The sequence below is a fragment of the Branchiostoma belcheri genome, unplaced genomic scaffold (genome assembly GCF_001625305.1).
Source record: "Branchiostoma belcheri isolate BF01 breed outbred unplaced genomic scaffold, Haploidv18h27 scaffold53, whole genome shotgun sequence".
NCBI classification, from domain to species: domain Eukaryota; kingdom Metazoa; phylum Chordata; class Leptocardii; order Amphioxiformes; family Branchiostomatidae; genus Branchiostoma; species Branchiostoma belcheri.
Window position 1 is genome coordinate 312,100 of NW_017804165.1, and position 19,709 is coordinate 331,808.

Below are 19,709 nucleotides of genomic sequence, written 5' to 3' on the forward strand. Positions count from 1 at the left end.
GCGACAGCTTGCAGGGCTCGAGCCCGCTGGGCATGCTCCCGTTTCAGGACCACTCCCAATGGTCAGTTCGTACCACCTGCAAGTCCAGGGGTAAACCATTGCTTTCCCCTTTTAAATTGACTAGATCGACATCATGCGTTGCTTTTTTTGGCGCACATAAACGCCCAACTACGTCTCTGTATAGTTGACAACCTGTAGTTACACTAGTAATCATCTTTTTTTCATGTAAACGCGCTACCATTTTTATACGATGGTTGAAAAAATCAACAGTATTCTGTCTGAACCTTTCTAGTTTCTGCTGAAGGACGATGGGTGAGATCCAGACAACATATAGGCACAGAGACGGGACGGGGCAGTCTTCTTCAGCGAGGCGTCGACAGACAACAGACTTGAGAAAGACCAGAGAGGGGCTAGCCGACATCACCGTTCCACCTGACTGGCTTTCTTTGGGACGTCACCCAACGCTCAATTTCTCAACTCTATCCTTCAATCAACTCGTCTCTTCTATTCAGTAGCAGACTGCAGGCGCGACTTGTGTGCTATTACCACACGGTATCTCCGGCGAATCTAGGTCAACAGAGAACATAAAAATCTTTTTTTGCAGCAAGCCGTGTGGCCAGTTTGTTTTTGTAAGTTCTGAACGAGCCGCGGTGTTGAATCTGTCTAGCCGCTGACCTTCCATAAGGTCGTTTAGTGAATTACCGGTACTTTAGAGATCTCGTTAGTGATTCATGACTGGAAACACGTAGCCAGTGTTTACGTTGCGGGTCGGGATTCAGGCGTATTAACCCCTAACTATGGCGATAAGTCCGCGGCATCGGACTTCGGCTTTAGCTATGTACCCTGCCTCTCACCTTTGATCTGAAATGCTGTGTTGTTGTGACCCGAGGTATGCCTTAGAAATATCTAACATCTCCGTATGACTCACTTGTCAGCTAGACGATTCGCTTTTATCTGATATACAAATATCTACATAAGTTGGGGGCAGCTTTGAAAGTTAAAGTACGAAGCTAGACATTAGCAGGTAAATAATTTGGAATGTCCGCGGCTAAAAATACCGGACCGTGGGGCGGTCGCTGGGCGGAGTCACTGTGGAAGTTCCCCGGTAGAGATTGAGGGGAAGATTGCGGGCCGGTGATAACATTGATACGCACCGGACCGAGGGGCCACCTCGATTGTCATGCACGGGCAACTCGTGACAAACAACCGGCGATGTTTAAACTGGATCTGGCCTTATTTGACAGCGAGTTACTTCACACGGTCCGAGTTCTTTTAGTACCTAGCTTGCTTGCTGCAACCACCACCACCACCCCGCCCTTTTAGAAATGGACGGTCCCTGTCTGACTTTTCCTAATGGTCACTCTACACACCTACGGTTCTCACTAAAGCATTCACAGAAACACAGTCATTGAATTGGTATTCATGTCGTGATAAAGAGTAAGTAGAAAATCTCCAGATACAAAAGAACTGATATCAAGTTACGTACAAAAGCAGCAAAACATCATATATTAGCAAAATACTCGTGATCTGGTATCAAAACTTTGCATATACAACAAACATTGATGGAAGAAATGGAGGCGACAGGTCAACAAAGATCGCCGATATATAATAGGCTGGAAATGCTACAATATTGCCCGATATAGAGGGTAACATTTTCAATCTACCCACACTACCGGTAAATATTACACTACCATCCAATCACTATCAGGCTGATATTAGTGATACAGCCCTCACTAGACCTGACCAGTCAGGCACACACAACTTTATATACAGGGTTAGTTTTTACTCTCCAATTTACAAAATATTTTCAGGTTAGACCTACTCTTGACTGACACCTGCCAATCAAATATAACGTCATGGCTCAAATTTACAAAAGGTAGACTTCTGAAGGCAAGTCCTTGTTAGTAGGATGCAGATATATAAAATTCTGGTTTTGTTCCATGATGCACAACATTTGCAGGGTCTGCTAAACATATACAGGGATTCTACATCACTTTTTCTATGCAAAATGTACAAAATCTGTCTGGCTTGTCCTGGTTCTGTATTAGAAACATGTACAAAATTTATCAAAACAGTTAGAAAAATTGCCTGGAATGTACATAAGTTCGGTAGGTAGGCAGAGTTCAGAGACAATCTCAGAGGGGAATGGTGCTGGAAAGTTCAGGCACTGTGCACTGTATTTCAGGACAGCTAAATCTGAGTCTGTACGGAATGATCAGGCACGATGTAATTCGCTCAGGGGACAGTCCGTCTGGCTGTATGTACACATCCGGTTTTGCCGCGAGTGCGGGGATCGAACCCAGGATCGGTGGTAGAACTTCCTTCGCTGGGTGATTTCATGGAGTAGTCCGTGTGTGATCCCACGCACGACCCCGGTAATCAACTTGACTGTCGATTACTGGATCGACTCCTTCAGGCGCGTCCCCTAATAAATAGTGGAATCAGAGTTGAAATAAATCTCAAAGAAGTCCGTCCGACTCTGGTAAGCTCGCAAGAGGGCTACATGAAGTGTACGTCCGTCTATCCCTTGCTTGCGGCTGGAGAGGGGCTTGCTTTACTGGAGTGGGGATGAATCACAGTAGGGACGCGAGGCTGGCCTCCAGCCAGTCGCCCTGGATGAGTTCGGACACCTCAGGTGTGGAGTAGTCCTGGAAGTCGAAATGAGACGCTACGGTGTTCAGGTCCAAGAACGGACTGCTGCCGGGAATGTCGAGGTCCATAAAGTCCATGTTCCCATGTCCATACAGGTTTGCAGGAGACCCGCGTCCGTTGTCGTCTCGGACTGCGCTTCGGGCTGGGTCTCGACGGGTGCCGCCGGCTTCGCCTGGGCGGGCCGCTGGATCGGCTCGAAGTCGTCGTAGAACGAGACGGGCTCGGCGCGGTCGGGCGTGCGCGCGGTGGGGGAAGACGGCACCTTGGCGGGCGGCGTGTGCTGGGAAGGCGGCAGCTCCACCGCCTTGCTCGCCGCGATGCTCTCCCTGAAGCGGCGGTCGATCGTCAACTTCAGCTTCGGCACTTTGAGCGCCTTCTCCCGGTGAGCGGTCTGGGCCAACCCGCTGTGTCTCACCTGCTCCCTGGCACCGCCGCCGCTCGACTTGCTCCCGCTGGACTTCTTGGATTTCGACTTGGACTTCTTCTTGTCTTTTCCGTTCTTTGATCCGCTGCTCGGTTTCTCCTCTGCCTTCTTCACCTACAAGAAAACGCGAAAATCGTCAAATAACAGCAAAACACACAGTAACTCCTTGTAAAACTAGGTGTAAACCTGACCTGTGCTCTGGGAAAAGGCCTGCGATGGCCAAAAAAGGCGAGCAGTGTTTACGTTTAGGCCTGTGTTTTATCGCCCTACAAGCAGTAACAGTTGCGGGGACAACATTACACTTGCATGCAACACGACCCGACGGCCCGACGCTCCTGCCCAGCCGCCGGGGTCAACCACGAGACGCAGGGGGGATCCCGCCGTGCGATCCTCCGGACTTTTTACGGAGTAACGACAAGAATGCCATACAAAGTAGAAGGACGGTAAAAATTCGACATGAATTAGACTGTGAACGGACTTGTTTGCAAAGCAGATTGGAGTAGGCAAGCCGGCAGGCCCAGGCCCAATGTAAACATGCACGGCCCGAGACTTTACTGTAATGTATTCAGCGCTAGAAATTCGGTGTGAAAATTGGGGGTGTTTCGAGAACATCTCGCCGATCGGATTTGGGTCGGAAACTTTAAACTCCGGAGGGGAGCTCTGTAGTTTGTCTTTCGTGCACGAAGTAGTGGGAAACGAAAGTTGTGTTACCCGTTTTCAGAAGGAAAGCCCTCCTTCCAAACAAGCGTGGGCGAGAGATCATGCAAATATGCCTACACACGCGTGTTTCTGTTATGAACCATACACTTGAGCCACGCACATAAAAATACTTGGAACGAACAGTTGGTCCGATCAAGCCGCTCCGGCATCACATCCACTATGCACATGTAAATAAAAACAAGAAGATGACAGATGGCAACACTTCGTGCGAAATCTAATTTAGAAGAATCTAATCAATGAATGATCGGGGGCTCTCTCTCACCTTTTTCCTGGGTCTGTACTTGTAGTCCGGGTAGGTCTCCATGTGCACGAGTTTCAGTCTCTCGGCCTCGCGGATGAAGGGGATTCTCTCCTCGGCACTCAGCAACTTCCACCGCCGGCCCAGCCGCTTGGAGATCTCGGCGTTGTGCATGTCAGGTGCCTGCTCGGAGATCTTTCTGCGCTCGATCTGGGACCAGACCATAAACGCGTTCATCGGGCGCTTGATGTGGCCGTCTCGGCAAGACTTCTTGCTCTTGGGGGAGGCCGCCCCGTTCGACCCGGCCGACGATGGCGACTTCACCAGCAGAGCCCCGCTGTCGTTGGACGCGGACGTTCCGTCGGACGACGTCGTGACGTTGGAGTTGGAACTGACGTTGGAGTCCACGCTGGAGGACGAAGTGTCTGAGTCGTAGTCCGAGTCGCTGGCGCTCTCCATGTTTGTTATGGTTGGCTTGCCGCCAGCAGGCCCTGACCCGGCCGGCGCCGCGTGCTCCCAGCCCGGTAGGACCCTCACCCCCGTGCCGGTGCCGCCCGTACTCCCGTTCCCGTTCTGTGGTACCATGGCTTACGTCCCTTCCTGGCGTGTGTGCGGTTCTTTCGGTCTAGCCCGCCCGTGTGTCCGAGGTGCTCGTTCACACGCTGCACAAGCTATCGTGTACCGTCAGCTTGGAAGACTGTCTGATTTCTGGCTGTCCACACCGAGAGCATGGCCTTCTTATCAACGCCGAAGACGTCACCGCGAAATCCCCCGCTGACCAATCAGGTCGCGCGACTTCTGCAATTCGATAGAAGAGACAGCCAATCACGCCGCGGTAATTTGAACGCCCACTCCGCCTCCTCCTCTTCCATTGGTCCAACAATGTAAACATGAGAACCGACGGCGGCCCGTTTCCGGGAGAAGGCCATGGCAATTACCTGTCCTTGGTGACTACACACCTCACACTTTGTCATAAATACAGCCCGAATCATGCAAAATTCTTTCATTCATCTACAAATTCGGGCAATTTTCTATTGTAATCCGGCCTAATCCGTGTATTGAAAAATGATCAATGGTGATTAAGAACCGCCATCGGAATCGGCCTTACATGAAGTGGATTGCCACTATAGAAGTGTGTTGTTTTGACAAAAATGACTCATTCATCATCATCTATATCGCTATACTTTGGTATGATTTCGAACTCATACTGCCATCTGCGCTAAGCAATATGATTGTCATTTGCTGCCCATTGCTAAATATTCCTGCAAAATGGAGCAAACGCTGTTGTTGTTTTTGCCACACACCTGGTTTACTACTACTACAAAACATGGCGCCTGGGTCCTAAAAAATTGCCAATTAAAGGCACAGAATCTGTATTCCTGACATACTGTTCACGCATGTAAATCCGACATCAATAATATCTCAGCACACAGAAAGTGCAATATCAAATTCTACCAGCGGGATGCCACTGGCCCCAAGAACAACACTAATCGCGAAATGCCAAAATATTTGTTTACACCGCCAGAACGTTTTGTTTTTGTGTTTTCTCTACACGCGGCCATTTCTGCAGCACGTGCAAACATTGGTAGATTATTGCAGTCGTCTGTGACAAATGTTGAGAGGTTCCAATGTTATCGGTGCGATGTTGACAGGCGAGGTTATTTACGACTCGCCCTTTACTCTTTGAGACGGTTATTAATTCAGCGCCGCTCCGAAAACCGCAAGATGTGTCATTCCTACCAGGCATTGAATCACCGTTTTAGCGAAGAAAGAAGGAGTCAGGAAAAAATGTCCTGTTTTGGAAATATGAGTTTTCCCCCCGACTTGTTAATTAACCTATCTTCAAACCGATCTTTTATATAACCGATGTGTATTGGCTCTAATAGGTTGTCTGATGTTCATTAGTTAAACAACAAGCTACTACATTTTTGCCGTATTCAGACGGCAGTGCAAGTAAAGGGTGGTAAATATTTTGGTTATTTCACTCAATAAAATGATGACATTGTGCTCGGTGGTGCATGGCAAACAGAAGTTGACACAAAATGAGCCATTCTTGCTTTTACGCATTTTCACAGTTATGCCCGGTAGGTATGCACAGAATTTATTTTGTGTCTGACTGACATAACAGTTTATGATAGCATAACGAAGGAACTATCCAAGTTCCACCCCCCACCCCCACCGAAACGGTAATTTGAGATCCTAACGCCCTGTCTCCCTATTGTTATGCCCCGCATTCATCAAAAATCCTGCATTTGTGTCTTATGCACAATTCATACCCAGGACTAATTATCATGGCAGCTCCCTCCGATCCTGTGATACACCAGCTTTACGGTTTAAATGGCAAGTTTGTGAGAGAAGCTACGGTACGCTAGACACGGCAGACAACTCCCCTTCCTGTACTACACATGTAGAAAACATGAATACACACTGTTTTATTGCGTCTGTCTTGTCTGGGGAGTGGAGAATTCTCTTCAGTTGATTGCTCGTACTTGTGGTCTCACCTAAGCGATAATCTGGTGCGGAAGACCTCGCTACGGTGTGGCTGATACAGGGTTACACACAAGGTCCTTGGTTACACACATGTCCGATACTAGCTTTGGACGGATTTGTCCCAATGCAAGTATTGCTCGTGTATCCAATAATGTTTCGCATAAAACCTGTGCAGGAATATCGGCACAGTCATTCATGCCCAACTCTAAGCGTTTTTACGGTAACAGCCCGGCCCCCAGCAAATTTATTCCAATCCTTCCACAAATTTGCGGATGGAAATGAGCTCGACCAAGCGTGTCCGTCTGCCTAGCTGGACCCATCCTGAGGAATTATACAGCGATTGTATTCCCCGCTCACATTAATAAAAACTGACGGCTTCTCCCAGAGGATCGGGTAGCTTGCTAAACACGTCTCGATAGCGAATCAGTCTACAACCAGCAATACATTGTTGCCATGGTAACGTTGTTATGATTGACAGGTGCTTTAAACGGCTGCCCTGGAAAAGTGGGTCAAGAGTGGAGGTCTACCCTGGCTCTCTTTGCAGTAACCAATTTCGGTCCATCGCTCAACTACAGTGGTAACAGGAGTGGTGACGCCTATGCCAGAAAAGCCCTGGATGTTTTGAGGGAGACCGACTGTCCATAGACCTCAGTAGCAGTTTTACATTTCTGAATCTAGGTCTTAACATTACATTAGCCTGACTCTAAATCCCGATTGATACGAAGCTACATCTCCTTTCCGAAAGAGTCGTGGGATCTACAGCCTCCATGCCACTTCACTGACGCTAGTTGTAGCACGAAAACGGTCTCACGTGGGAACTTGGTGATACTGATAGGCAGGGTGAATACCCCGGCTATGGTAAAATATATATTATCACAACATGACATCCCTCAGATATGCGAACACGGCGATAAGGATGATCCTATATAAACGCTGATGGAGAACAGAGGATGGAGAACGCGAGAGTCCGTGAAAGTGTCAGCCTGAGTTTTAGCTTTCGTCCGCTCCCCACGATCCGCTTTTTGGCCCGGTAGCGGGTCGTGGAGAGCGGACGAAAGCTAAAAAAGGCTGACACTCAGGCTATGAACGTGTGATGATTGGCTTTGACTTGTGAGTGTGGATGTCCTTGGGATAAAGCATCACCGTCCCCAAGAGCAGCTGGAAGCTGTGAGAGACGTCTGGTTGTAAGCCATGATGACAAGATGAAAGATGACAACGGAGGAGACGTGGCCCACATTAACGACACTAACGAAATTATCTCTCGAAATTTTCCCTTTCAAAAACGGCAACTGTTTTGGACAGCGGACTCAATATCATTACATACGGCGCGCCCGTCTTCTATCGGCGCACACAAGAGCTATAGCCACGTACGTAAGTGAGTTAGAACCCTCGTACGCTCCGACAAAACGCTTCCTTTGTGAGGCTCTTTCTTTGACAGATTGGTAGGCACACGCGAACATTCTCCTGTCGCGTGCACACTTTTTAACCCCCTTTAATTTCGAAAATTTGATTTTCATCAACTTTGTCCGGGGTATTTTCGTGCAGGGTGGGCCCCTAATGACGTGAAAACACTTCAGTCATCACCGTGGTGACGTTGTTTAAGTTGTTGTGGTGTTTTGGGTGAAGTTTGTGTGGACTGGGGCAGCTAGGCATACGACTGATCCCTCCCACACGCGTGCTGCATTCAACGGGTTTCAAAGCCTCCAAATCTGACATGCATGAAATTCTAAACATGAGAAACGAGCGTCCCGAACAAAAACGTGGAATTCCCTATTATTCAACTTGTGGGAACGAATGTAGCTTCTATTCTCAGATGTTTCTCGTGTGTTTGGGAAATACGACGGCTCAAACGACTCTTTTATGCAAAGTTTCTGTTGTGGTTTTCAAGCTACATTTTGTTCTCTTGACAAGACCGATAGTTATATATATATAGTGGAAGGAGCCTGCAAGTTGCCAAAGAATGATAATAACTGCAGTCAACGATATCGATAACTAATAACTAGTGACGTTATACATCTGATCTTAAAAATGTACCATCGGAAGCAACTGTAGACGTCAACTAGGGAACTATCAATTGGCAAAGCTTTCAAAACTTTCATCGGTCTCTTGGCAGGTATGAAACAGGCAGCAGAGATGAAATGTAGGTTTTGTCGTACATTTAGTTAGATCTTCATTTGCATGTCGCGATGGGAGTTCCGTAGGGTCAAGGACACGTCCCGCCCACAGTGCGGCTTTACAGCACGGGGAAATGAAATACTGTAGTCCCCAAACTGGACAAGTTTGGTAGAAAATTTCACACGCACTGAGATCCCATGGGTGGGGTCACGCGAAATGTATACCGGCCACCATCAGTCTCACCTGCATACATTTGCACACTGATGAGCTTGTCGCACTTGGGGATCTTCGCGTGCGTGATAACGTTAACGTGCTGACGGTATCTATCTACTATCTCTCACCCCTAACATCAGCAGAATCGCCATCTCCATCACCCCTGTCATGTACCTACTGAACACCTGTCGGACCCGGTGATGAATGGTTTGCGTGTCCGTGTTGTAACCTGCATGGTCTCTGCCACGTCCACCAACCAACGCCGTCACAGACTGATGGATGGACGACTGGTGGTCTCTTCCTAGTCTCCACCAGACTTCTTTTGCGGGGTGAATAAATCGTAGAAATCGGCCTAAAAAGGGTATTAATTGGCCAGAGAAGATAGCCGCCAATGGCGGGGCAATGGAGCTTCTCTGGTCGGCTATCTTCTCTGGCCAATTAATACCCTTTTTAGGCCGATTTCTACGATTTATTCACCCCGCAAAAGAAGTCTGGTGGAGACTAGTCTCTTCCCCCACCTCTAAACCAGGACAAACATTCCATATCCCAAAATTTCCATAGTTATCCCATCGTTACTAGTATCTGGTTTCATTAGACGCCGGGGTTTGATTTTGTTTACATGACTTTCTGTGTCTATGTTTTCTTGCTTGTTTTCAAATCAGTACTACGCAAACAGAAACAACAATGATTATCAGGAAAGATATTTGGCTCAGCAAAATGATGACAGTTTCAGATGAACACAGAAGAGCAATATAAAGCCTTGTATAACACATATGCAAGGTTTTATTGTTATGTCCCTAAGAAACATATCTCGCAGAAAACCATGGTCACCATGTGGGTGTACTGTTTGCTTTGAATACAAGAATTATGTTACGATGACATTAAATTGTCTGACACCACCTGCCGATTACCTGGCTATAGAGTTTGTTTGATGTTACAAGTCCTCACATGTTGGGTGATGGTGTGAACATTAATGTTGCCCCAAAAATAACAAGGCAATGGAAACGCACCCCTCTCCATCCCTCCCTCTGTGCACGAAATTGTTAAGTGCTGAGAACTCTTCCAGTTGAATTCCTGGCGGCGTACATGAGTGGCTACTGTACATGTGTATGGATGTCATGTGTGATAGATGGCCCGCTCGGCGCTAGCGGAAAAAATGTCCCGCTCACAATAAACCTCATGGGACGAAAATTGGTCGTCCATCACTTATTCTTGTTGCAGATGGACTGTCTTGGGGACGCTTTTTCTTATGTTGCAAATTGCCGAAGCTGTTTTTTTCTGCTTTTCTTCATTGTTTATCTGTGCCTTTATTTAATCATGAATAGCTCAAATTTGCTTGCGGGTCGCTTTTCATTGAGGTCGTGAGAGAGGAGGTTAGGATCAAACTAGAAACAAACTTTATTATATACTACACGTATAGACTACTTGGTTGAACTCTAAATAACTTGTCAACAGTAGATACATTATAGGTACCGACTTGCATTATAGAAGCGGGGTTTTGTTTATGGTATTAGGAACGAAGGCAAGAATGAAGTCTTAAGGTTGCTGTGTTGTATTCAGTAGTGCGATTTGCAGCATAATGGTCTAAATGTCTGTATTGCCAAACTATAAAGAAACTTTCTTCTGCATTTGAAAACGTAGGACGCATTTCTATTATACCAAGTCACTATGTCAAGCCATATCAATCTTCTTGTGATAACTATGGAATATTGCCTTACTTTCGTAACCTTATGTCACACGGTTCTAAGAGATCAATAAACAATTGATATGAACTGAAAAACAACGTTCTGGTCAGGTTTAGCAATGCTGATAGTATGGCGTGACAGTGTGTGTAAACACCGACTGATCCCAAGTGTACATTGTACGTTAGTTTGTACAAATAGGAGGGGTCGCTTAATTGCCCTCATATTTGTCCAAATAATAATCAGCAGGAAGCATGACTCCACTAAGTAGTATCGCCATTTGGAACTTAGTTCAAAAGAGATAGACTGATTAATGTATGAGTATAAACCACTATATGGGCTGTAGACCTAAAATTAAGGGCCCCTCCCAAAATTTCTGTTTTCTCCAACGGCCCATTTCATCCCGGGCCAGGTGAGAGCCTCGGGCGCTCGCATTTATAATGAGGGGGCGTGGCGTAAGTTACCGTAACGCCAGGTGATGCCCACAAGGTATGGCGAGGAGGGGGCGGGGCGCCGGGACACTGTCGCGTGCCGAACGGCAATTATGAGATAGTGTTCTGCCATTCCAACAACTTGCCTCCCTCCCTGATATCTACTAGTATTTGCTTTGAATCATGTAGTCTGCTGTGACCAGTAGTAACCAGTTAGATCGGTTGGTATGAAGCACGACGTTAGATTTTGACACTAATGCAGAAAGTACCTCCAGCACGTTTCCTGTTTTGAACTTTAATATCGGTGCGGAAGTTCCGGAAAACTTTAGGGAAGCGCAAGTTGTCGCCCTCGGGTTCAAACTATCTTCCGGAATAAAGTTTCCAACTGTAATTCTGCTTTCACCATGATAAGACGAACAGTATGTTGATTTTTCCCACTACTTCCTTACACACGGTACCTGTTCCTCTATCTCACCTGGACCGACCTAAGGATATACGAGATAAGAAGCTAGTGAATCATGTCATTTCGAGCATTTTTCGGGAGGGGAGGAAACGGGAGCAATAAAGTTACATGAAAGAGCAACAGGCTGATAAGATCGGGGAAAGGCACTGCGTCACGGGGCCAAAGTTCGGCCTCCACGGCAAACAAGAACGTCCGACGCAGAAACGCGTCCAATCCAACTTTCGCAAACATCTTTTGTCGACCAAGTCGGTACGTTTGCGTTGCCACGTCCGCTCGCCAGCTGTTCCTGTTTTTAAGTTTTGTTAAGAAGGAAGAAGGATTGTGGGCAAAACCTTAATCATACTTGCACGACTTCGGGCAAACACAGTTGCTGAACGGTTACCCAAGTATTCAGTCGTTGTTGTGTATCCCGGTACAGATTGGTACAGACGTCAACACGTTTGTCTCCAAGCTTCAGGGACAATAGTGGCCAACAATCGGTTTCCTTATTAGAGATAAACCTTTTTCTACAATGTCACACGAAACAGCTGTCTTCTCACTGATGTTTGCATCTATTGTTTTCGTCCAGCCACTCTTAGTTCAACGCGTTACTAATTTAGAAACAATATGTTACTATGAAATCTCTATCAAATATTGGTGTGCACCTTCTGACCCCTTAGGGTGAAGTCCCAACGCGATATATACTTACATAGTCGTCACGTTTACTTCCCAACTTTCACATAAAACATGTTATTAAGACTCCGAAAGTTCCATGAGAACGGAACGGGAACAAAGGCACACCTGTACCCCAACACGCGACAACCGTGTATACGGTACAATAATGCGTGGTCTTTCTCAGAACCATTTTTTAGTCTTGAATGGCATAACTTTCTCTGTGAGTTGAGATTAAGTTTCGTGTAGATGAGAATGGAACAAAAGCTGGACACGAGGCTATTGTTGGTAACCAGCAAATCTTCTGACACTCCCTAGTGCCGTAATGACCGTTAGCGGCGAGAATCCACTTGCCATATGTTTGTGTGCCCCGAAGAAAAGATTTAAGGGTCGTGTGAACTTTCGGGTGACAAAGGTGTACCTGGGGTGGTCGTGTGCCGTGCACGCGCTCGGACGGAAGTTTCTTTGATTTCTCCTTACCTGAGCACACCTGAGTCGAGCAGATGGCGCCGACACACCTGGACACGCCTACCTGAGTAAAGACAAGGGGACTGGTTACGTGTGCAGGCGATGTTTTTCTGTATCCAGAACAAGCATATCTGGCGTGCTTGTTTGATCTCCCATCTCAGGGCAGTGTTCTTAAAATGGTCCGACCTCTTGACGCTGTAAATGATTTTTAAAGTTGGCGGCGGCGTCACCTTTGACCTTGAACGGTCGCGTGCCCTCTCCACAGCACACAAGAGGTTATAAAAATCGCTCTGATAATATTTCTGATACACGGTGGTATCTACAACAATAAAGGCACATTGCAATAAAACATGCACAAGGCCGAAGAGAGTTGTCAGTCAGTTTGTTGTCGCAACTTAAGCTTCCCTCTGTATCATTTATTTACAAGAGTTGCAGAGGGGCGTTTTCCTTGACTGGAGACATGTCACCTGTGTACCTGAACAGGTATCTCACTTCGGCTCACCTGTTGGCGTTGTGAGGACAAACACGGTCGCGTGGCAGATGGTGACCATATGGTGTTTATTAAGGGTACGTGAGACAGGTGACAGAAGGGTGATCCTGTCTACCTGCCTTTGTGCGTCCGCAAATGGAGGCATTAAGGCCCTTGTCACACCTCCTGTACTTTAAAATTAAAGTAACCCGCCGTTGTAACGTTTTATAAAAACACGGCACCGCGTAACACAATTACCTGTCATCAACAAGAGCGTTCTCTCTTAAGGGCCCTTCTCACCTGGTGTAAAGTAAAGGTGCATGGGTGTACACGGTAAGCAGGCCGTTACCGGCGCGATCACGACTTACGACTGAATGGTGAAGGAATTTGGAGCTGAAAGAGTCTCTCTAAAAGGACTATATTTGTTACCTGCCGACGGCACAGAAAACTAAAGCTGAAAACGTGTCACGGGGTTGGAGAGGGTGGATTAAGACAAGTTTTCTACTCTCTGCCCGACAATGGTGTGTTTTCTTGCCCTATCGGATCACAAGGGGACATAACGTGTAAACACCTCTGCGTGACAGGTGTGATACAGACGCATCTTTCACCGGAACAAAACAGTTTTCAACTTCTTAAGTGGCGCAAGGCAAAGAGCTTTGCAAGTATCACATAGTAGTAGTGTCTACCACACGCATAGTGATACATACACATACTGTGTCAGCAGAATTAATGTCCTGAGGCTGGTTTAGAGATATGTGGGACACAAAAAGCACCCGAACTTCAATAACAAACTCCACAGTTATCAGGGTTGTGAAGAAAAACATGCGCGGTTCTTAAAGTTCCATAAAAGAAAGAACCTGGATTTTAAAGACGTTTGCAAGTACAAGAAGGAATCGAAGGCCTCACTTTTTCCCAGCCTGTAAGGAGACCATTTTGACCTGCTTTCGTGTCATTCTGCGGCTTCACCATTTCCTACTCACGTCCAACGGCATTCAAATAACTGTGGATACACATTCAAACAACGGACAAACACACCGAAAACAAAACCTCCGTACACGGAGGTGCAAAGTCATGATCTCCAAGCAGATCCTAGAGTGGCATAAGACAGTCTTGGGTGGCGTATAGGACCCTCCCTGGCCCATTGTTACTGCCTGGACAATTTGATACTGTCTATTGCCACCCTAGGATCTGCTGGGAGATTACAAAGTCAAGCCTAAGACGGAATCTGTAGTTTGGTTGCAGATTTGAAGAAAAGGCAAGACTTCAAACAAAATCTTGGTCATTCATTGCTGACACTCCTACAGGTAGCAGGCAGAGTTGAGACAGCAATCTTATTATACTGATTTGTAGATAAGCCTTTCGTTATCGACTTCCCATCTCATATCTCATACATGGAGGGGGGGGTGCCTGGGTGGTCGTCGTGTCTGAGTCTGGAGGCAGTGTTAAGCAAACAGCGGCTTACAGACAGGTGCTGCTGCAGGTAATCAGGACAGGTGAGTGACAGGACCAGAATAGCGCGACGTCAAATTCTGTGAAGAATCAACAAGCCGAGTGGTCACCCCGGGACTCCCACTTATTGCCCCGTCTCGGTTGGAAGACCGTTCTTTCTTAAGGGTGGATTTTTCCAAATCGCACGACTTTAAGGGTGTCATTCATGACGTGATTGGGACGTGGGTTGCCGTTTCTGGCCTCCACTGTCCGTCCGGCACCGAGATGAAAGGTTTACGAGCTTTTAATCGTCAGGTCAAACAGGGTCGCGTGGTCAGGTAGAAACATAAAGGCGCCTTAAAGAGATACTTACGACAGGCTTAAGTGGATCCTCCGTCAGCAGGCAGATTATTTGTCTAGAAATTACTTCGCGTTTTCTTTCGTGTTCCGTTCTGCGTTCTTAACATGGCGTGGGTCGAAGGGCTTAGGAAAACACAGGAGACAAAGTATCCCTTTTTCTCAGAGACATTCGGCCCAGCCATACCGAGCACACCTAACGTCCCTTTACCTGGACAATAGACAGAGTTTGGAGCGTCTGAACCTTATCAACATGTCAGGTACATATATTGTTCCTGGGGTACAAAATAGCCTATGAAAATACCAGGTTGTTTTGCCCGATTTCGTGCCTTGCCATGGACAAGTGCACAGAAAACAGACATTGTTAAGGTTTGTACTAATCATTCTCCCGATTCCAACTACAAAGCATCGCACCCTTCTGACTACACAGAACGAAGAGTCAATTTACGCAGGACACTATAGGACTATTTTGTTTTGCCTGACCTCGTGACCACCGAGGTCTACTGAGTCATAAAACACTTTTGTTCGAGACTTCTAGTCATCTTATTTTTCTATTTGTTCGGAACTTCTAGTCATCTTGAAGCACGTGGGCGGGAGGAATTCCAAACTTCAAAACGTTCATGGACGATTTGGTGTGCCGGGTGCGAGGCGTTACTTGTAAGGCAGGTAATCTGGTCCACAAGTGGGAAATACTGTACGCTTTTCCTACCGTGACACCGCTCCTGAACAAAGTCAGGAAACACTCTCGGGCTGAATAGACGAACATTTACCTGCCAAATACCTGACCATACAATTCCTCAAACGTCTCTCCTTAGGGGCAGTGTTTGTCTACAGAATCCTTCAAATCATCCAGGGTAATTGACGGGGGAGGTTGTGTCCTGCGTTGCTTGGTTTCGCCTTTGTAGAATGCAGGCGCATAGTGTACGGGCATACCTGGTCGCGTGGCAGGTGCGCCGAATGAAAACCAATTCAGGGAAAAAATGACAGGACTTTGAAGTGTTGTAGCTAAGTAAACACGTCGACTTAAGGTGTTATTTCTGCTGAGATATGTTAGATACACGCCTGGGTGCTTCCCACAGGCCTGCTGGCTGATAGATGTCGCACACAAGATTGCCAATTCAGGTCGATAGCGATAAGAAGGAAAACATCTAGGAATGTTCTGGTGACGATAGTTTCCATGCCGCGCTGGATGCATATTCACTAATGTGCCCCCGTTACGTCCATCATCTCACAACGGAATCGAAGACGCAAGCCTTTCATGTCGCCGGAGACTCACTGTGCCACGAAAATTGAGTTTTGCAAAGGAGCAGAGACGTTCAAAGTCTCACTGACAGCTTTACGGCAAGTTAGCCCGCGGCTACCCATCCGCTGTGAATGGGGCCGGGCGCCGTGAATAGAGCCGGCTGAATGGACGCGAACTTTGGTATTTACCACGTCGTTCATCTACCTGCATTTGGACTCAGCTAATCTCTCCAAATTGCTATGTAGAACGTTAATAGCTTGTACTGCGGGTGTGTTTTTCATCTCATTCTGTATTCCGAGTAATCATGCGCCCAAGGCTAGGCGTTACTGTTTACACACACAGGAGATTAAAGAAATTGTCTGCCTCATTTTGTGTGATGTTGTCACTTTTCTATCAACTTTGTTCCTCTTTTCAACCATGAACAGAATTCACATCGCCTTTTTGGTCTTCGTGTTAAATGTTTCTTTAAAATACTATAACGTTGATATTTGGGAGTAACTCTGTACTGACAGTAGTATGTACTAACGTTAGAGCAGTGTATAGTTCAACAACACCGGATCGAAAACGTCCAAACTTCGCTTCATCGCACGGCATTCTTGATAAACGTATCGCCGGCGCGTTCATTTCGGCACCCCGGTAACATAAGCCAAAAATAGTGCAAAATGAGATGAAAAGGTCGCGATGGCTGAAAATTTCATTATATTTTTGCTGATGACAATTACTGGGCGGCCGCACGCAAGCACCTTTACTTGTGGATCACGTTTCCACTCCCTAATTACACGACTTAATATTGGGGCCGGGTGTAATTATTTCGGCGCACAGAGATCAGATCTGCCATCCACAGGGATGAGAGGGGTTCAAACATGAGTAAACATTGGAGAGGCGGAGGAACCGCGGAGGAACTTTCCTTCCGAAATCCGCTTGACTTTTACCTGTGTTTATAGGATATTTGGATATTTCACTTGCTATGACCGTGTTATGTACAGATGGGTTGTACACAGTTTTTTTATGCATTTACGTGTTTAATGTTGCAATACTTGATTAATGAATGAGGACATAATAGGTCCTCCGTTGGGAATTTCCGCAGTAAAAAGTTCACCCACGGCCATATCATATCAGTCTTTTCGCTTACAAAAATCAGAGAGAAATGCTCCGTTGGGCTATCATACATTTTCGTCCTATATATTATGATAGTTTGACAGAATAAATGTTTTTCCATCCATTTTTATGGATGTCTATACAGTTTATGTTTGATATTTCTGAAACCCCTACAAGCGGGCACTGACCCCAGCAGCGCTAATATCCCATAGCCGCGCAGGGATAGATGGTATCATGGGATAAAACCGTTACGGGCAGAGATGCACGTACATTTCGGAGACACCTGAAATTAGCCCGTTTATGGTCCATTGCGGTCTGCAGTGTGCTTCATTCATCTTTTTTTTTTGGGGGGGGGGCTGTATCACATCACGCAATGATTCTGTTCTTTCTTGTCCTCAGCTCTTGAACATTCTGCATTGTCACCTCGCCATCAACCTCAGCAACCACCTGTTAATTTAGGTAAGAGTGGTCTAGAAATGTTTCTGAAGGAAAAGATAAAACAATATCATGAACTTTACGTTCAGCAGCAGACATCATCATGTCAACAATTTCGATTTTGGTTCCTTCCCATCTATTGTTCTTTCTTTACAACGTGTAGGGCCGGCGGTATGTAGCTCCTCAAGTGATATCTTTCGCGAACTGAGGAAGATGAACGCAAACTTTAGAAGTAGGACAGACTAGATGAAAACATAACATGTACAGTTGTGTACTTCTTGTTAACTATCATATTTATTCATCCCTACAAATGTCTGGTTCTGTTTGCGCATCACCAACCATCGATATCACCGATCTTCAATAAATGTAGATGGCGACATCGCAGCTTTCAATATTTTGTCAACAAGGTGGAAAATACGCGGCTGCCGACATGGTCGCCCGGTCCGTGCGATGTTTGACTGTTTTATATATGCATTATTCATGCCATTAAACCCCGGTTTATTCCATTACCATGGAAACGGATCAACGATCTTGGCAGCTGACGGGTTGGTTTACGTGGATACGCCATTGTTTTTCTCCCGTTCTTCGGCGGGGGTTTTAACTTTCCTCATAACAAATAAACTGCGCTGAGCACGCTTGGCTGATTTGGGCAGAATTTATGCATTTTGGCTGGAGGCGGTGATTAGCGCTCCAGCGCTCCCATTCTGAGGAGTAATGCACTTTGACTGATTGCCTCGAAAAGCGGCAATAACTACCCGCCGTCTGCCTATGGAGATTGGTTGGAGAGGTGTGTCGTCGATGTGTTTTTGATTTGAAGAATCTCAAGAAGCTTACTTTAGCAGTTGCGCTTAGACACCGTGGATTTGGGATGGGAGACAAGCTCCATGGGAAAAGCGCATATTAAGATACCCTTTTCCAGGATACGCCGCGGCTGTATACATGTAGATCTCAGCTTATCGAACATATTCCTCCCGTGCGTGCTTATATTGTTGCCCTTGACATCTATGTATGTAATCAACGCTAGATACCGTCTGCATGTGCAGATATATATATGCATATAGCTTATAAGTTCAGCTGTTTGTGTATGGGTGGACTCGCTCAGTACTTAACGTACAGAAGATCCTACACGGAATGTTTTGCCGACGAGAAAAGTAAAAGATTTGCTACTCTTTACAAAGTTTTATTTTGCGTACAGCAAACGTTGCGCCCCTCTTATATGAAAAATGGGTCTTTCTAGTCCAGTAAGCCCACATGACTGATTAGTCCCGCACACGAATACTTTATCTGCATAACAAAAGTTTCCCTTTGAGGCGCACGTGGGCTGCATAATTTGACGGCCCTCCTCACCCCCGGGCGATGCCGACGCGTGGCCAGAGCGTGCCGACGACGCGTCCCTTTCCGGGACCTGGGAGGGGGGGAGGGGGGTCTGAAGGCCAGGTGACCACCCCCCTCCCGCCGTCTTGTATACACTCCAGACGGACGGGGTCACGGGGTCAAGGGGAGGGCGTGAGGGTGCAAGGACCAGACACATTTATTTTCCTCGGCACAAAGGCACGGGGGCAGATGGGGCCGGGCGGGTTAGCAGAACAATAGCTAGCCATGCTGGGGCTATTGTTTCCCATGTATGGGGCCAGACGGCCCCAGAAAATCGGCGAAAATGACAAAATTGGTCCTGGTTGAGAATTCAGAGCAAGTCGGCTGACGTGTGAGAACAGCAAGAAACCCCGGCAAACCGGCAACCCGTCTTTAAAAAGGAAAACATTCAATACATTCAATACAGATGTGACATGACAGCAACACAAGTGTAAAGACGTAAAACATCCCAAATATGTCGCAAAATCGTACGTAAACGTCACAGTCGTAAAACACCGTAGGGAACCATATGGTTGCTCCAGGACAGGTGCTAGTAAATTTTGTCGTAAACTTGCCGGGAGAATGTTGAACGTCATGCGACTGGACAGGCAAGGTCAAAGTCCCCATTGTGACATGACATGCCGTGACGTCCCACACTGGAAGTGTCGACGTCATGTCCAGGACGCGCCGCTGGGACATTGTGCGGAAACCGTTTCTCATCCTGATGCCTGACGCAGAACAAGATGACTGACATTCTTTGGGGAAAATAATTCACATGA

At 46.7% G+C, this 19,709-nt stretch overlaps 1 protein-coding gene across 1 annotated transcript; it reads right to left on the reverse strand.

The window, feature by feature from the left end:
• Positions 1–1,408: 1,408 nt before the first annotated feature.
• On the reverse strand, positions 1,409–4,781 carry LOC109480914 (transcription factor SOX-12-like). The gene is given in 3 exon segments (XM_019783284.1): positions 1,409–2,734; positions 2,737–3,190; positions 4,059–4,781. Coding segments are annotated over 3 exon segments (1,176 nt in total). The 5' UTR covers positions 4,620–4,781; the 3' UTR covers positions 1,409–2,573.
• Between the last annotated feature and the right edge of the window lie 14,928 nt (positions 4,782–19,709).